The sequence below is a fragment of the Prosopis cineraria genome, unplaced genomic scaffold (genome assembly GCF_029017545.1).
Source record: "Prosopis cineraria cultivar Desert tree isolate PC_DT_omini unplaced genomic scaffold, ASM2901754v1 PC6, whole genome shotgun sequence".
In the NCBI taxonomy this organism is placed as follows: Eukaryota; Viridiplantae; Streptophyta; class Magnoliopsida; order Fabales; family Fabaceae; genus Prosopis; species Prosopis cineraria.
Window position 1 is genome coordinate 19,639,259 of NW_026555337.1, and position 19,304 is coordinate 19,658,562.

At 28.8% G+C, this 19,304-nt stretch overlaps 1 protein-coding gene and 1 non-coding gene across 14 annotated transcripts; one reads left to right on the forward strand and one right to left on the reverse strand.

The window, feature by feature from the left end:
* Nucleotides 1-729: 729 nt before the first annotated feature.
* On the forward strand, nt 730-818 carry LOC129314704 (small nucleolar RNA Z266). The gene has a single exon (XR_008594215.1). It is a non-coding gene; the product is annotated as a small nucleolar RNA Z266 (small nucleolar RNA).
* A 7,345-nt stretch (nt 819-8,163) lies between these two features.
* LOC129312441 (TMV resistance protein N-like) lies at nt 8,164-18,169 on the reverse strand. Of its 13 annotated transcripts, none has more exons than XR_008593572.1 (14): nt 17,877-18,169; nt 17,264-17,764; nt 16,022-17,129; nt 13,352-13,630; nt 12,480-13,247; nt 11,806-12,376; nt 11,281-11,336; nt 11,132-11,159; nt 10,737-10,795; nt 10,413-10,640; nt 10,113-10,249; nt 9,683-9,769; nt 9,288-9,346; nt 8,164-8,505 (listed from the first exon to the last, which is right to left on the reverse strand). XR_008593572.1 is itself a non-coding variant. In XM_054955066.1 (13 exons), the coding sequence occupies exons 2-12, from the start codon at nt 17,752-17,754 to the stop codon at nt 9,706-9,708; spliced, it is 3,789 nt and encodes a 1,262-aa protein (XP_054811041.1). In that variant the 5' UTR covers nt 17,755-17,764; nt 17,877-18,169; the 3' UTR covers nt 8,164-8,505; nt 9,683-9,705. The 13 variants fall into 13 exon arrangements, 1 of the variants encoding a protein (XP_054811041.1); XR_008593571.1 differs by having other exon boundaries at nt 8,164-9,191; XR_008593567.1 differs by having other exon boundaries at nt 9,683-10,249.
* Nucleotides 18,170-19,304: the final 1,135 nt, after the last annotated feature.

The window sequence follows — 19,304 nt, forward strand, 5'->3', positions numbered from 1 at the left end:
ACACTTCTAATCTTATATATAATTGATCTTCTAGAAAAAATATTGTAATCTTTTGTATAATTAAGTTACTTTATACATAAAGGAATATAATTAATTACTCCCTCCGTTAAAAAATATAAAGTATTTTTTTAGAAGTTGGATGTTGAAAAACATAAGGTATTTTTAGTCTTTCAAAGTATAATCATTGTCTTTTTCCAAAAACTCCCTATTGGTAGACTTTATATTTTATTACAAGGTGTTTAATAGGAGTATATATGAAAAGATAAAGTTACTTTGACAGTAGGTAACTACTTTATTGAGGAGTGAAATTTAATTAAAAATGCCTTATATTTTCGGATCGAGTGAGTCTTTCTTTTGATTTTATCTTTTTACAATTTTTTGATGAGTAGATAGTTAAAAATTAGGTGAAAGAGAAATTGTTTTTAAAAATAATGCATTGAGTAAATGTAAATTAATATTTTTCTTTTGTAAATATCTATGAGAATAGGAGAAAAAGCTGCCCTGTTATAAACTACAACTGGTTCTTAAAAATAGTTAAATGAAAGCTTAATCTCTTGAAAAAAAAAAAATCATACATATTTTAATTATACCATATTTTAATCTCTTGGGTCTGCGACTATTTTCCTGTTTATTGATCTCCGTGGTTGAATGACTTCAAGCCAAATGGCCGTGTACGTAGATTCGACATATCGAACTTCAGTTCCTTGTGTGTTTCTATTAATGTCTCAATATTAGGTGGGAAAAAATTAGATGTGTGAAAGGAAATTTCCCTTTGAACTCAACAATTGGGGCATTTTGATATCCCTGACTTGCTGATACCTTGTTTCCTGGCTTGGAGATAGTAGGATTTTCGTAAAGAGCTTGCGACCTCATATTAGTTGCTGTATTTTCTATCAAACAAATTTCTCTTTTTCAAGCATATTATTGACATGTAAATAAAATGGGAACGCTTGTTCATTAGTCAACAAAGCTGTAAAATGGGACACTTTATTCTATGACGTATTTGCTTCTCGTGATTGCAATTGTCACTCTAGGAAGTTTCAGAGAAAATTGCTGCTGTATAATTGAAAGGCTGTCCAAAGCAATTGAATAAAAAAATTATTTATAATTTAGTATGTGTGTGTTTCGTATTGAATAAATTATCATCAATGCTTATGTCTTATAAAATTTTCTACTTTTATTTAAAGTTTAGAAATTTATTATTGGTCTCATTATGAAGATATTATTGTTATTAGGTTGTTATCTTATTAATGGAGTTAACTGATACCAAAAGTCTCACATAACTTAAGTTAGGCTGTTTAATATTAACTAATATAAAGTATCGAGGAAGGATTTATAAATTTAAATATTAAATTTTATGAATTAAAATATATTTTTTTATTACTCTTCCCAACAAGTAATATGCCTGATTTTATCTTAAGATATAATGTCCTTTGATTATTCCGACCCATTTGTTTTCACAGCACATAGCCTTCCTTGCATTTTGGTGACTGGTGTGCATAACACTGGATTTTGTAGGTGCTTTGTCATTTCTTGTAACTTTGATGGAACCTTTAACGAAGCGTCGAGTCAGGTCACTGGGGGACAGCCTCAAGTGGAGCTGCAGAGCTTCATGCATCCTCAACTTTTCCACAGAGCATTATTTAGTTGTCTACTCTTTCTCTCTCCCAATTTTAAAAATTTAAATAATTACATCAATATTTAAATGAATAATATTAAACTCTATGTTAATAATATAAAATTAAAAACAAATATAAATTATATTGAGTAATTTATTATATAAATCCCGCTGTTCATTAATTTTTTTAGCTGAGTGTTTAAAATATTATTTTGACCAATTCATGTATTGAAGTTTTAGAAAATATTACTAAATAAATATTTATATAACTAAAATATAAAAAAGATATATGCATTAATTTTTTTTAAATTTGAATAATTTAGATAACATCTATACTTAAAGAATGGGTACTTTGGTATAATATATGTAATTTAATGATCAACTAATGGTTGGGAAGATAGAAATATAATCTTAAAAATAGAGGGAATATTTGTGTTCTGTAAATATTATACTTGGGGTTGTTCTTGTTCCTATGTGTTTTAAAAATATAAGGAAGGTATTTGTAATAAGGTGAAATAGAGGAGATATCAAAGTATTTTACTAAAAAAAATTATCCTCGTTGATCCTATTTATAAATTATTTCTAACATGTTTTATTGGATCAAAGAAAAATTTTGAAAACCTATTAACTCTGTCTATAAGTTTAATAAGTTTTCAAACTTAAACCCTATTAAATATACATATAATATATAAACTTTAATAATCTATGTTTTCTCTCCCACATTCATTGAAGGTAAAATGAGAAATCTATGAAGGCTCTTCAAAACCTATTTTTTAAGCCTTTTTAAATGCCTATTTTAGGTTTTCTCGGATGAATGATGAAGGGAATATATCATAGATATTTAATTAGTTAATGAATTTGAATAAAATATGATTAATAATAAGTTCAATAAAGTACCTCTCCTAATTTTATCTTTTTTTTTTTGCCAAGGTTTATTTTTATTATGTTAAAAATAAAGATATAATGCCGACGTTATGTGGATATGTTCTTTTATCAAATACGTGGACATGTGGATTTCATTTCATTTATGTGGATATGTTCTTTCCTTCGCTATATTTTGAGATTTCATGCTCATTAAAATTTGTTAGTAATAATTTTCATTATTTATTTTATTAAAATTAAAATAAAAGAAAAATTAAAAAATATTATGCTTTAAGAGAAATTATAATGTTATTTTTTTGAAAATAAGTAGATTATGGCAACTATATCTTCAAGTCAGTGCAATAATTGAATTATACATGCATAAAAGACTACTATAAAATTAAAATTAGATTTTATCTAGTATTTTAAGGCTTTCAATATGCCAATTTAGGGGCCAAAAATATATAACTCCTACATTTTATTTAAAAAAATTAAAAAGTTAGGGGCTGTGGTCCCCTATCCTCACCCTCTATCTATATATAAGATAGTTTTAACTGAATCATGTAAATTAATAAAAATTATTTATCTACTTAAAAGTAAAAACAATATTTAATTTTGTTCCTAATTATTGTAAATAAAAATGAATGTCTTTTTTTTTTAAATAAATTTATGAGTAGTTTTCTTTCTTATTTTCCCTTGTAATAAGGGTATAATATTACATTTATTAAAAATTATGCTAACAACCTCTTATATTTATGAATAAAAAATTATAGAAAACCTCTTGTAAAGAGATTATTAAATAATTAATTTAAAAAAATTCTATTTTACCTAGATGCAAATAATTTTTTAAAATTTATATTATAATCTCTCTCATAATTAATATTTTAAATATAAAATAATATTATAAAATATAATTAATACACCATAAATACCTTTAAATTATCTCACGGATATGTAAGAATATAAATTAATTTATAATGGTGAGGATGATTTCGAAGAAAAGGAGGAGGAATGATTGGGATGGGAAAGTGGATAAGAGCCCAGTCAATATGAAAACGTAGCGAGAATGGCAGGAAATCAAAAGTGAAAGTGACCTTAACGCGTTGATTCGCGAATATTAAAGGCAGAACCCATCAAAAAAATATTTAAGATTTTTAAAGCAATTAGACCGGTCACAATCACTATTCAAGGAATAATATAAAAATCACAATTAAACTATCATTAAACTAATAATAAAAAAAATATTTTATATTATTAAATTGATTAAGATACTCATTTAATTATTTACTGGTCTAACCAATTAGATTGATTCAGATTTTTCATATTATATTTTTAAGTACTTATTTTTATTTTTGAATATATTTAAAAGACTTTTTTAGATATAACTTAGTTATAAAATCAAATCAAACAAATAATATAACATTTATTATATTTGTATTGTGGCCAGTTTATTATATTGTTAATGATATACTATTATATATTAATAATAAATTTTTATAATTTTTAAATTTTTATAATAAATTTAATATATATTAGTGATAAATTTTTTATATATCAATATTTATTGATCACAGTTTCAAATTTTTTAAAAATTTGGTTTATATTTTTTGGGTACAAAATTTTTTTATTAGTGGGCCAGTTTATCCTGTTTAAAATCTTGTGACTCTTTATATGAATAAATATTTTTTTTTGGCCACAAATAGTAAGTATGGTGTACTATGTTTTTCAAATAAAAAATTAAAATAGAGGAAACCATCTATCATCAGTATTGGAACATGTATTGGATATATATTGCAATCATTATTCAATATAACACATACATCGTGCAGGGAAGAAAACGCGTAAAATTCTCTTCCCTTTTTTGTTTTTTATGTTTTTTGGGGAATGGGGGCAAAAAAAGTACAAATTGCAATCCCATGATATTAATATTGGGGAAAACCTTATCTTAAGTTTGGATACACATCATACTATAATGCATCTCGAAGCAATGATAGGTTATCAAGTCATCAATTTAACTTTGTTTAGAAAAATAAACTTTAAAATTCATTCATATTTAATAAAAAAATTTTAAATTATATTATATTTCTCTTATAATTAATGAACACCAAGAATGAACTTTACCGTTACCATCCAAAATGAAAAGCGAACAGAAATTTCATGAGCCCTTTACTTTAAATGAAGCTGATAATGCAGAATATGGATTTCACTTTGCAAATTGCAAGAAAATATATGAACTTGAGAAACACGCCATGACCCACACATAAAATACTCGCAATCGTCAACTCTAAGTCAAGAAATAAAAGGGACAACTATTACTTAAGGCACAAGAAATAATTGTCGAATCCTATAAACAATTGAAGTGAAAGTGGCCTGCATGTAACAAATTCAATATAGTTGCTAATGAATGTATGAAGTGGAAAATTTGGGATATATATCACTTAATGGTAATTTATTATTAAACTATGTCACTACACACACACTTGTGATCTTATATATAATTGATCTTCTAAAAAAACTTTGTAATGTTTTTAAAAAGTTATTTTATACATAGAGGTATATAATTAATTACTTTTTTTTAATCGTATCTTTTTACAATTTTTGTTGAGTAGATAGTTAAAAATTAGGTGAAAGAGAAATTGTTTTTAAAAATAATGCATTTAGTAAAGGTAAATTAATATTTTTCCTTTGTAAATATCTATGAGAACAGGAGAAAAAGCTGCCCTGTTATAAACACTACAACTTAGTTCTTAAAATAGTTAAATGAAACCTTAATCTCTTGAAAAAAATTATACATATTTTAGTTATACCATAATATATATATATATATATATATATATCTTATATTAATTATCCTTTCTATGTCTTATAAAATTTTTAACTTTCTATTTAAAATTTAGAAATTTATTATTGGTATCATTAGGAAGATATTTATTGTTATTATGTTGTCATGTTGTGATTGAATTTAAACTGATGCCGAAAGTCTTAATCAGATTAAGTTGGGTGACTTAATGTTAACTAATATAAAATATAAAAAAGGATCCATGAATTTAAACACAAAATTTTTGAATTAAAATATGGTGTCTTTCTATTACTCTTTCCAACAAGTAATATGTTTATCTTGAATAAAGATATAATGTATTTTCATTATTCCGATTTATTTTCACATAAACCACATGTTTTTGTAGGTTCTTTAACATTTGTTGAAACTTTGGTAAAATTAATGCAAAATTTTAAAGAATCGAGTCAAGTCATTAGGGCCAGCATGATGAAATGGAGCCGCGTCATGCAGTGTTCCCTTGTTTGTGCGATTTATTTATTCATTTTTTTTTATAACAGATTTAATTTAATAATTTTTTCCTGAGATTTAATTTAATAATGAAGAAGCAATATTCTGCATCCTCATCTTCAGAACGTCTATTCTTTTATATACAAAGACTTATTTGTAAATATTTAAATATGATTTGTTCATATATGAAATAAGTTGTCAATTTTTAAAGTTCTACTACTTATTCTATTTTCTATAATTTGTCCATTTAATGTTGACAAGTTGTCAATATTATGTTAAATAAAAAATATATATTATAAATTTATTTTTCAATGATTTTCATACACTTTTATTAATTATGAATCTGAATAATCATTTGTAAATATTTAAACATGATTTGTTTATATATATTAACCCAATTTATTCTTTTTTTACAACTTATTCTTTCAATGTTGATAGGTTATCAATATTATGATAAATAAATAATATATATATTATAAATTTATTTTTCAAGTATTTATAATAAATTAATTTTTAAAGAATATTATAATTTGTACACAATATTCAAGAAAGGACCCAGGTCATTATCATTAACACTATCGTGTGTCGTATAAAATTTGAATTTAACTTTCAATTATAGTCACTTCAAAAAATGATAGAAAATTATTTTCTTTATAAGTTGACAGGTTGTCTAGAATTAAATAGATACTTTTTGTGACAATTATGGAAATGAAAACCACCACCTAACATTAGTATTGCTAGCATATTTAGTCTTGTTCATGAGAAGAGGAATATTAGTATGCCTCTGAGAAAGTCTAATTCTGGGGGCTCAGATATGCTTTAATCAAACTCAACAAGTGATCCATCAATAGAATTCAATTTCATGAATGAGACCGATGGAAAACAGGGCATATCAGGTTTTTTTTCCAAAAAAATTGTATTGTGATGGCCAATGAGTTTTTGAGAACCTAAAATAATTATATCAGCATAATCCTTTTTCAAGATTTTTCTTAAGTAACGGACTAACTAATGATCATCAATGGCGTTTTTGTGAATTGAATTCAATTTACTAGTTTTTCCTTGATAGAAATTCTTGATGAGAAAGAATTTGGGGAAGCTACTGCTAATATAGAGTGTGACGAGGATGCTGTTAATAATGGTGTAGAACTTGGTCTCTTGGTTAGTAATCATATAAATGCTAATTCTAAACATTTTTTAGGGCAGTGCATTTGATTTTGGGCATACATACTTGACAAAAATTGAAGACGATGAAAAGACGGAAAAATGGATGTTTTTGTTTCAGCTTCCTGCTCTGCCATTAGTTAAGGAGTCGGCAAGTAAGTGCATTAGAAGCTTCCGTAAAGGACTGCAATAATCTGGAAGAAGTGTCTGGTGGTTACATGGGCAAAATGCCAGCAGACAAGTGTGGAGCAGTTAAATTAAAGCTTGGAGAGAACTTGAATGATGTGAATTTTTACAACTTTATGTCTTTGAAATTTACATGAGGCCTGATCATGTCTAGGGACAAATCCAAAAGTTACTCAACAAAAAAGCTAAGAACAAAGTTGTAAATTTATCCAAGTTGAATACGATGTTAAAATCAGCATTGACTTGGGCTATAAGCATGCATGCATATTTTGTTCTGTTACATGGATTATTTTGATGTAAACTACTATAGTTGATTTACTACAGGATCATCAATCTTCTTCAAAAGAGTAAGCTCTAAGCATTTTTATTAAACTACAGCATCATCAATCTTACTATCCTACTACTTTGCCTATGAGGAAGCCTAATTCTAGGGATCCATCAACAGAATTCAAATTCAAAGATGCCATTCAAACTAAAATTGATTAATATTGAAAATATATATTTAAATTCAAAGACGCCTACAGTAGGACCATCTTGCAGGAGGATATCCCTAATGAAGCCAAACTGCTCGAGACAAAATATATATTAGTTTAATCAATTGGGTAAGGCATCGTAAGCTTGTAGGTTCTTTACCATTTTGGCCATAGAGCCATAGCCTATATATTTAAAACAAACCTATCATATTTAGTCCTACACCCCTACTTGAGTTTAAAATAAAGCTTGGGTAACCCCCCAGCCAAGAAAATAATGATAATAAAATTGAAGCTTGTGTATTCTGATTTGAATATCTTAATGATTAACTTTAAGAAATGCTCTGAAACATTGCATGGATGTTATTTGCCAGTCCACTCTCCTACCATTAATTTATCATTAACAGATTAATTACTATAAACATATAATATCTGTGTGTGTGTGTATTAATGTAATGATCAATTAAATTGGTAAGCAGGGACCTGACACACTGACCGTGACTGGAAGAGGAAATTGTAATGCAAATCATATGGACAAGAATTTTGCATCAAACAGTTTGCAGTGAATTTAAATATCCAAATCAGTGTTAATTTGCCATCAAAATATGAGGAAACCAAAACCATTACAAAAGAGTCCAAAGTCCAGGATTTATAGCTAAAAAAAGAGTTCAAATTAAATAAGGTTCAGTGATAATTCATTCTAGTGTCTTGTAATGGAGAAAGATCTATTTAAGAAGAAGAACAGAGCGAGGCAACGAAAGTGAAGAGATGGAAACACAAAAACCATGGATGATCTCTTCTCTGTTCATGTTGATCCTATTATTATTAATATGATCATGACTTGTTGCTTCATATTCTTCCCATTCCATTGGATCCCATGTCATGTTGCCATTTGAGTCATATTTGTTATCTTGTCCAGTCATCTGATCAGGCAACAAGGGGGGAAAAAAAGAAGTTAATCAACTAGTAGCATTTCACAATTGCAACCCTACCATTCACGTATTCTGAATATTTTCCCTATATTTATGTGTATGCATGTGTGTTTTTATCAAATACTCAATTTATTTATTTATCTCTAAATCTCCCACCTGAAAAAAAAAACAGTCAAACATACACATCAAAGAAGGGCAAATGACAAAAAAATACTGGCAATGGTGAAAACATCATATTGCTAAATGCTTAGGATATATTATATGTGTGCTCTTCCATTGCTGAAAACATCATATTTTCTATATAATAAAAATGGTATGATTCAATTTCAACCAGAAAACAAGTTATATGATTTTTAATGTAAATGTATATGTTCCTCATTTGACAAAATACCTATGAAGAAATTTCCTAATTAATCTTCAAAATGATATAAATTAGTTACAACATATACCTCTGTTATATTGTTGTCATTGATGGCATCATCTCTGTCGAGTAACATGTCTTTTCCTTTGCCATTTATGACATTTTCAAAGTTCTTTGTGATTTGATCATTGGTTGAAGCTTTATCTTTTTGTTGCGTCATATTCATACCTGGCTTTCTTATTTGAACCAATTCTTCATTTGATCTATTTGGAGGTTGAATGTCTATTATTTGTGTTTTGCTTTCATATTCAATTTCCTACACAATATTTGTGAAAACTCAAGAAGACTTATAGACTGATCCACCAAAAATCTAATAAATGTCTCAAAATCCAAAACAAATGAGCTTAATTACCTGTAGCGGTAGAAATTTGCTATGGAGATCCTCCTTACTTGAAACAAGGGAGTCTTGTTCTGTTTTTGTTAAATATGTGAACTAAATATCATTGTTTTCAAAAGTATATGAAGGATATATTGGGATATGCACATCCACATTCACGGCATTCTAGAATTTGATCAACATTGTAAGAAATTTACTTGAAATAAAATGAGGGACATGATTATTCCATTAAATTATATTTTTTAAAAGTTGGATGAGTCCTACTCCTAATGATATTTTTAGAAAAATAAAGAGGACTAGAGCATCACCTTGGTTAACACTGAAATGTAGTTAATTAATTAATATGGAAGGTAAAGGATATATAAAGTGATTAAAAATATTCAAATTCAAAAAAAAATATAAGAACTTACTGAAATAACATGATTATCCTCCATCAACCACCTCTTTTTAGCGTTGGTTGCTCTTCTGTGGAAGGACTATCATTATTGACACGCATGCTTGCATACATATACAAGTGGACAGAAAATTAGAGTGTAAATAATTAAAATTCTTTTAACATAGAAATCATTAATATCAAACAATTAATTAGAATGTCAATAATTAGAATGTAAATCATATGAATAAGGTTTCTACATCAAACAATTTTCAGTGAATTAAAATGAGCCAAATCTTGATACCAAAACCATTACAAGAGTCTAGAGCCCAGAATTTATATCTAACAAAGGAGTTCAAATTAAAGAGTCCAATGATAATTCATTTTAGTTTCTTGTAATGGAGAAATATGATAAAGAAGAAGAACAGAGCGAGGCAACGAAAGTGAAGAGATTAAAACACAAAAACCATGGATGATGTCTTCTCTGGTCACATGGATCCTTATTATTGTTAGCATGACTTGTTCCTTCATGTTCACATTCCATTGGATCCCATGTCATGCTGCCTTTGGTATTTGAGTCATATAGGTAGTCTTGTCCGATCATCTAATCATGCAAATAGGTAAAAAACAAAAAGAGTTAACCAACTAGCAGTATTTCCTGATAATTTTAATGTAAATATATATATATGTTCCTCACTTGAAAAAATACCTGTAAAAAAATTTCTTGATTAATCTTAAAAAAATATATAATTAATCACAATATATACCTCTGTTATATTGTTGCCATTAATGGGATCATCTTTGTAGAGTACAATGTCTTTTCCTTTGCCATTTATGACATATTCACAGCTCTCTGTGATTTGATCACTGGTTAAAGCTTCATCTTGTTGATGTGGCATATTGTTATTTAGCCTCCTTACTTTAACTGATTCTTCACTTTCGCTACTTGAAAATTGAATGTTTATTGTCTGCATTTTGCTTTCGTATTCAATTTCCTACACAATATTTGTGAAAACTCAACAAGACTTGTAGATTAATCCACTAAAAACTGAGTAAATGTCCCAAAATCTGAAACAAATGAGCTTACTTACTTGTAGCTGCAGAAGATTGCTATGGAAATCCTTCTTACCTGAAACAGGGGTTTCTAGTTCTGTTTTTGTTAAATGAGAGAACTAGATATCATTGTTTTCAAAACTATGTGAAAGATATATTGGAATATACACATACATTCACAACATTCTAGAATTTGATCAACACTGTAAGAAACTTACTTGAAATAAAAGGATGGATATGATTATTACATTAAATTTTTTGGAAGTTGGATGATGCATCCTAATCATATTTTCAGAAAAACTAAAGAGGACTAGAGCATCACCTTGGTTTTTATTTTTTGGATGAAAAGGCAAATTACATTAACTAAAGAGATAGAGTGCAAGGGGCTGCTAAAGCAAGAAAGGCATTGAAAGGAAATTGACAAGAGCATCACCTTGGTCAACACTCATGGAATCTTGAATCTAAAAAATCAGATAAATTGAAATGTGGTTAATTAATTAATATGGAAGTTAAAGGCCATATAAAGTGCTTAAAAAATTCAAATTCAAATTCAAATTAAAAAATAATAATACAAGAACTTACTGAAATAAGATCATTATCTTCCATCAACCGCCTCTTTTTCAGCATTGGTTGCTCTTCTATAGAAGAATTAACCATCATTATTGAGATGCATGCATACATATGTAATTAAGTGAATATAAAATTAGAATGTAAATAATTAAAATTCTTCTAATAACATGAACATCTTTATCAATTATTATTAATTACTAATTATTATTTCTCATTACTTTTCACTATCACCGGAGCGTCACTGCTAAATGATTTATTTATTTATTTGACGTAAGTATACACACACATCTATGTAAAAGAAAATATATGTACATTTAATTGCACAACTTATGTTTAATTTTTAACTAATATATAATGTAACAAAACTGAATTCATATATCACCTACAACCTATGAAATTTAAAAAATTTCCCCCCTGGATTGAAATATCTTTTTATTTTATTTTAAATGTTAACTTATTAAAAAAAAGAGAAAAAAGTAGTTTAGTCAAGCAACATAAAATTTTAGTGTAATCTAGTGTATTAAATAGAATACGTACCTTGGACAATATTCATGGGAATTGAATTAAATTTAGGACAAGTGAATTGGATATCTTCCATGTTACAATCTTGTTTCAGTATATAGATTCCACTCTCTTTCACAACACCCATCCAATCAGGTGGTGATGGAGAAAATGACAAGAAAACCTCCACATAATGCCACACACCTTCTTGTAATCCATCTATTACTTCATCATCTCCATCAAAGTATTCCTCTCGAAGATCACAGATGATTATATGTTCCTGATCCCATAAACTTCCTGACCACAATGTGGTATCATATTTGTCCAATATCGTAGATATTCTTTCTCCATTAATTACTACTTTAGGGACCAAATCTATGAATTTATGTTTGTAATCCATGTCACCATTAAATTTAGGAAGAGCACAAAGACATAGAGTTGGAAAGGAGTTACGAAACCAAAATGAAAAAGGTGCTCCTTTGCTACAGTGATGGAACCATTCTGGAATGCTTGATGCTGGCACAACGAATTCTGTTTTCAGAAATTCAAAACACTCATCATCAACAATCTCCACATCTCTGATCACTGCAGCCCCAATAATTAGCTGCTGTGAAACAAAAATAAATTTTGAGAAACATATATATATATACAGAGTCACATAAATACTTAACAGAGATGTTCAGAAAATCAGAGGCAGAAAAATTAATGACCTCACTCAAGATTAAGTTTCTCGACTCTAAACTCAATGATATGCAACCTTCTGCATCCAACTGTTTTATGTTTGGTGGAATCCCTTCCACTTCTCGCAGATGCCTGCACCAACCTAAACTAAGCCTCCACAAAAAGCGACATTCTTTTATGCATGCTGGCAGAATTGTAATAAAGTCATTGTTGCTCAAGTTCAACTCTCTCATGGTGGAGAACCAAGAAAGATAACTTTGAAGGCTCTTACTGCTTGATATATTACATTCTGTGAGGTCAACAATATCTAAGTTTGGAAATAGAATCACTTCCTTCAGCAACTTTCCACAACCTTCATCAAAATTATCACATTGTTCTAGCAACAGAAAATCCATACTTGGTGGCTCAACTTTCCCACTAATTGTTATCTCCTCAAGTTGAGTAAGATTGCAAATAGTTGAAGGAAGTTCTTCTATTCCAGTTTCCCAAAAAGACAGTTCAGTTAGTTGCACTTTCTCTAGTATTTCTGGAAAGTACTTCAGGCTTTTGCAACCAGAAAGTTCGAGCCTTTGAAGATACGGTGACTTGATACCATGGGGAAAGGTTTTAAGTTTTGCACATGCTTGCACATCCAAGGTTTCAAGTTTTGTTAATTCTCCAACAGAATCATCAATTGCAATTAAATTTTGGCACCCGTAAACACACAATTCCTTTAAATTTGAGAGGCCAGATAAATTAGGTATTTGTGTAATGTATTGGCAACCTCCAAGATTCAAAACACTCAGATTTGAGACATTCTGCAAAAGACAAAACCATAAAAAAATTCTAATTAAAGCAATGATCAAATACAAGGCTACCTATATCCAAACAAATGCACGCGTAAGATGGAGTCCTCAATTACCTTAATCATTTCTACTGACTTTAGACAACCAAGTCCCATATCCAATTCAAAAAGTTCCTTTGGATGAAAGTTGAGTGGCAAACATGATGAAGGATATCTCGGCCATCTCAACACTTTCAAACTATTAGGTAGATATTTGGGGCCTTCTAAAAACTTCATATTCTGATTCAACATAAGAATTTTGAGATTCTTCATCTTCTTGAAGGCTTTTCCATCCCAATTCACTTCTATACATTTGGATTGATCTCTTGAAATTATAATACCAACTTCTTCTGATCCCTTGGCCAAAAATAAAAGCAAATCACAAATATTAGGATTTTGATATGTATGTATGACTGCATATTTGGCAACAAGAAAACCATTTATGTCACATTTTTTTCCCATAAAACTTGTATTAATTAGGAAGGATACATCTGCCAATTGCGCAGACCTAGCTTGTTGATACTCAGTTACAAACATAACAAACAAAATTATATAAACTAATAAAGTCAAGCATTCTTATCATTTTTTAGCTAATCATATAAAAAAAAAACCCCCATTTTAGGTCACCCAGTCTTTATTTGAATCGTAAGCATTCACTTTCTAAGTTGAAAGCATATAACAACTTATAAGAACAGTAATATTATAAAGAAAAAGCACATCACAGTTAGTGTTATTTATATAGACCTCCCCCAAAACATGAACCAGAGGAAAACGATATCAAGAAACAAAGCGGAGAACAATTTTGTCCTAATCAAATTTTTAATAATATTAAAGAAGAAAACAAAAATTTCCATAAATCAAAAGCCATTCCTTATTAGATATTTGACTCAGGTTTTTTTTTCCTAATCTTACCAAAGATCATTTGTTGCGTTTTAGCTCCGTTTTATGAAACGTTATTTAATTATGAATTCAAGTTTATGAATTTATTTCTAATTAAGCCAATAAAACTCTATTGTTAAATGAATATTCGGAGACAAATTATGTTGGGATTTTTAATCATCATCAATTTAATATCACATAAATCGAGTAAGATCGCACTTTTTTGAACGCTTATCTAATTCAAAATAAGAATTTTGAGATTCATCATCTTGTTGAAAGCTTTTCCCTCCTAGTTTACTTATCTACATTTGGACAAATTACCTAAAACTATGATCCTAAAGCCAAATAATAAAAATCATACTTCCTCTATTTCTATTTGTAGAAAAAACTATCACTTTTTATTTATTTTTTTATATAAACAAAATCACCTATTTAATAAGTATTTATTATTTATTTTTTAAATCACCCCTCATAATTTACATTAACAAGTTAATAATTAATGCTTTCTCATGTTGATTAATAGAGAGCATTTTAGTTTAGTTGTTTTATCTTCAAACACAAGTATTATGGTTAGCTAATTTTCTTAAACTGTGTGATAGAATTTTTTTATATATATAAAAGTGGAGGGAGTACATCATTAGCTGCACACATGCATGTGTCTTTTTTTTTTTAATGAAATTACTTATTATAATTTCAATTTCATGCATTCATTTATAAGCCGACATAAATCAATTGTTAAATAGTTATGAGTACTGATAATATTAAATACCATAAAACAACTATAGGAAAATTTAATTTCATAGTCAAAATTAAAAACACGATGTGCATAAAGTTATAATTCGATCAAGTAAATCTTTTTTGACATGTTACCTTTTTTAAGAAAAACATCTCTAAAAAAGCAATTCACCCCGCTTAGACTTTATTTTAATTTTTTCAAAGAAAATAAATATATTACATTAAAGTAAAAAGATTAAAGTACGTATAATAACAGTGTGAGGACCAAGACAAGAAACTAAAATTCGAAAAGAAATAATCCTCATGTAATTGATTTCAATTATAAATTAAGTCTTGATTTCGAATAAACATTCACTACAGGAAAACGCGCAAGTTAACAACTCAATATAAAATAAGGAAAATAAATGTAAACTTCATCAATTGTGATTCCTCCAAAAAAGAAAATGGTGAAAAGAACAATAAAATTATAAGGAAAAATGGGGAAAAAGTTCATAATCTATATATATATAGTGTATACTTACTGTACGTTATTCTCCAAAACAGGAACAACTTATTGGGGGGGGGAATTAAATATCATCAATGGTAATGCCACCAAAATTGAAGAAATTATGCAAATTAGAAAGAACAATAAGATTATATATATAAAGCAAGAAAAAAAAGAGCATATCCCAATTAATGTTACTTGTTCTTCCTCCAAATCATCAACAAGAAGAAAGTAATATCAAGAAACAAAGAGGAAAACGATGAAGTCCGGTCCTAGCTAGCTAATTAAAATTTTCATAATATTACAAAAGAAAACCAAAATTTATATAGATCAAAAGTCATTTATTATTAGACATTTGACTTTAAGTTTTTTTCCCCCCTAATCTTAACCAATGGCCCTTTGTTGTATTTTAACCCTATGTTTTATGAAGCATTCATTAATTTTGATTCAAATTATAAACATTCATTCTCGGAGAACACCAACCCACTCCTCAGGATCATTCTATTTGTTTTAGTCATTCATTCAAACTATAAGCATTCACTTTCTAAGTCAAAAACATAATATGTAACTTGCATGAAGAAAATAAAAGCAAACCATATCTTTAAACAGAAAAGAAAAGAAAGTAGAGTATCCAAATTAGTGCTACTCACTGTATTTTTTTCCAAAACATGAACGATATCTTGATTGATCCATAACCTAGTGCGTTTTCCGGGCTCGTTTGGCGATTCTTGACGAACAATTTCTCTTCCCATATCTTGTATTAAATCGTGCATCTTAATACAACCATCCTGAATCTTTATAAGGCATTTGTCTGCCAACACGCTAATACTATAGTATGGATCAATATTGTGAACAAGTTTCTCCATTTCTTCAACATAGTTCAAACTTCCATTCACGAAGCCATTGAAGAAGCAAGCAATATCAAGAAAAATTTCTTTTTCAGCTGGTTCTAAGCCATTGTAGCTTACTTTCAATAGTTGATGAATTTTTTCATTGGGAATTCTTTCATATAGATTTAATGCAGATTCCCACTCCCTCACAGTCTTACCTTGCAAGTTAGAGCCTATAACTTCTAGTGCTAAGGGAAGACCTTGCACATAATGCATCAAACTTTCCACAACTTTCTTGTGACTTGCATGAACTTGCATACTTCTAAAACCTTTCCAACTTAATAATTTAAGAGATTCTTCATCATTCAATGCTCCAATCTCATATTTTCTCTCAACTCCATGTTTTTCAAGTAAATGTTTGTCCCTCGTCGTAATAATGATCCTACTACCAGCACCAAACCAATCACAGTTACCGGCTAATTTTTGCAATTGCCCATGCTTATCAACATTATCAAGGATCAAAAGGATTTTCTTTTGTTTGAGCCTCTTTTTTATAATTGTAACTCCTTTGTTCACATCTTCAATTTTAATCTCCATCTCTAAAATCTCTGAAAGTATTCTCTCTTGCATTCTTTCCAAACTACTTGAGTTTCCTTTAATATCATGGAGGAAGCATAGACCTTCAAAATTATCTGCCAATGAGTTATACATGACACGAGCTATAGTTGTTTTACCCATTCCCCCTATTCCATAAATTCCAAACATGATGACCTCTTCATTTGATTCAAGCTGTAATTGAGGGTTTATTTGTTGCAATCTATGGTCTATTCCAACAAGATAATCATCGACGTGTAAGGGGAGCCTGTTGATTTTGCTAGAGATTTCTTTCACAATCTCTTCAATTAATTGATATTCATATGGACCATGCCTGACAAATTACAAAGAAAAAAATGAGAGAAATCACAATAAATCCATGTTTACTATGTAAGAAATTCATAATAATTTTCCTATACTAATATGAAGCTAGTAAAAGAAAAATCAAGGATTAATGGTGCAAATTACCTTGGCATGAGATGTTTGCCACAGATATTTGCCACTTCATGTAGTGCAAGCTTCCAACCTTGCATCTTGTTTTCATCAACTCTGTTTTTAATTTTATGGTCATCCAAAGCTTGTGCATAGTTCCCTTTTTGAAGTCTCACTTCTGAGGGCTCCACTTCATAAAAGATTGGCCAAATTCTCCGTCCATCTCTCTTAAAACATTGATGGATGTGGACAAGTTCGTCAAGGCAAAATGTTGAGGACGCGTAGTTTTTAGAAAATACACATATGGCCATCCTAGATTCTTCGATTGCTTTGTAAAGTGTTGGAGTAATTTCATCTCCCTTTCTTATTTCCTCATCATCAAAGAAGGTGTGAACTCCCTTTTTAGTTAGATCATGATATAGATTTCCTGTAAAACCATAACGAGTATCTTCTCCTCTAAAATTGATAAAGACATCGTAAGTCCAATGATCACGGATGGAAGATGATGTTGATGCTTGTGTTGTCATGATAGCTTGTCTTGGAGGATTGAAACCAAGATATCAAAGTTTCTCCAAAATTGAGATGCAAACGAAGCAGCTAAAAAAAAAAAAAAATGAGTTCACTAACAGATCCGAATGAGTTTACTTACTGTGCAAGCCCAACTGAGGCAGCTGTGAGGCATAATAAAGCAGCAATAGGAACTAACAAGAACAAAGATGGAGTCTGCAATTGCTTTTCTTCATCTCAATCGTCGGTAAAAGATGAAGCAATGGGAACACCGTACCCTGAATATGCAGAAGACAAGTTACACGATCTTGTGTTCTTCACTCTGCCTTTCTGGTGTTCTTCACTTTGCCAAGTCACAGAGTCTTCAGAGATCCTCGCTCTATTTTTTGATGCACAAGAAAAAGCTTTTCAGCATTGATCAGGATCCATCTACTGTGGTCGCTTCTAATATCCGCAAGCTTCTTTCTTTTTTCCAGCAGTTTAAATTTTCTGTCTTGTCTTTACCGCCTTCAGAACTTTTTTAATTTTAATTCTTGCCAGGTCATTTACTTGTGATGTCTTTTTGTTTATTTATAAAATTGACTCCTTTAATTAAAAAAAAAAAGCTTTTTCTTTTTTTCTTTTTTTTTTAAAGATACAAATTGCAATCTCATGATATTGATATTGGAGAAAACTTTATAGTATATAATAAGTTTGGCCTTAGAAAGTGAAATTTTTTGGGGAGTGGATTCTTTCCTAATCCTCTTTCTCCTTTTTTTCCTCCTTCGTCTCATCTCTACTCTTAAATAATAAAACAAATGGGTAAGATTTAATTTTTTTCCTCAACAAATTTGATTGTTTTATAAAATAATTATCATATAAAGAATAAATTTAAATTGTCAAAATTTGACCTGCACAATTCATAATTGCATACTATTATTGAAACCTTTTTTTTATTTTATTGCAATTATAAATTGAGCATGTTACATTTTAATAGTTTAAAATTATTTGTTTATTTTATTGAGCGCATTTAGTTAAGAGAGCTAAATTTGTTCATCTTATGATTTCGAGTTGAAGTTTGAGTCTGAGACATGTAATCATATTATTGGATTAGTCATAACATTTGTTCAAGAATTAATAGTTATAAATAAAATATTTTATATTATTAAATCAATCAAGACATTAACTTAACTATTTATTTCACTAATTGAGTAGATTAACTTTAATTTTCATACTATATTTTAAGTATTTATTTTTATGTTTATGTATTTAAAATTTCATAACTCTTTATAAGAATAAGTTTTTTTTTTGCCAAAATAATAAGTATGGTATACTATTTTTTTTTCAAATTTAAAATTAGAATTGAGGGAAACCATCTCTATTACTATATATGTAGTGGATATACCGATGTATATTCCAATTCATCATTCAATGACACATACAACATTACAAGTAACAACCTACAAGTTACTGTATATGTAAAATGGGTTTTGTGAATTTCACTTGGCGTGAAAATTCCGGAAAAGTGAGAAACAGTGCATGAAACGGCTGTCATGTACGGATGCTTTTTACCGCCAATTCGGGAACGGTT

What these genes read in the sequence shown, in the direction of transcription:
- LOC129312441 (XM_054955066.1), bottom strand. Translation starts at nt 17,754, where the DNA reads ATGACAACACAAGCATCAACATCATCTTCCATCCGTGATCATTGGACT. An exon ending in AAGATAATGATCTTATTTCA is followed by an intron (nt 11,160 to 11,280) that starts GTAAGTTCTTGT and finishes CTGATTTTTTAG; the next exon opens with ATTCAAGATTCCATGAGTGT. An exon ending in TTCCATGAGTGTTGACCAAG is followed by an intron (nt 10,796 to 11,131) that starts GTGATGCTCTTG and finishes TAACAAAAACAG; the next exon opens with AACTAGAAACCCCTGTTTCA.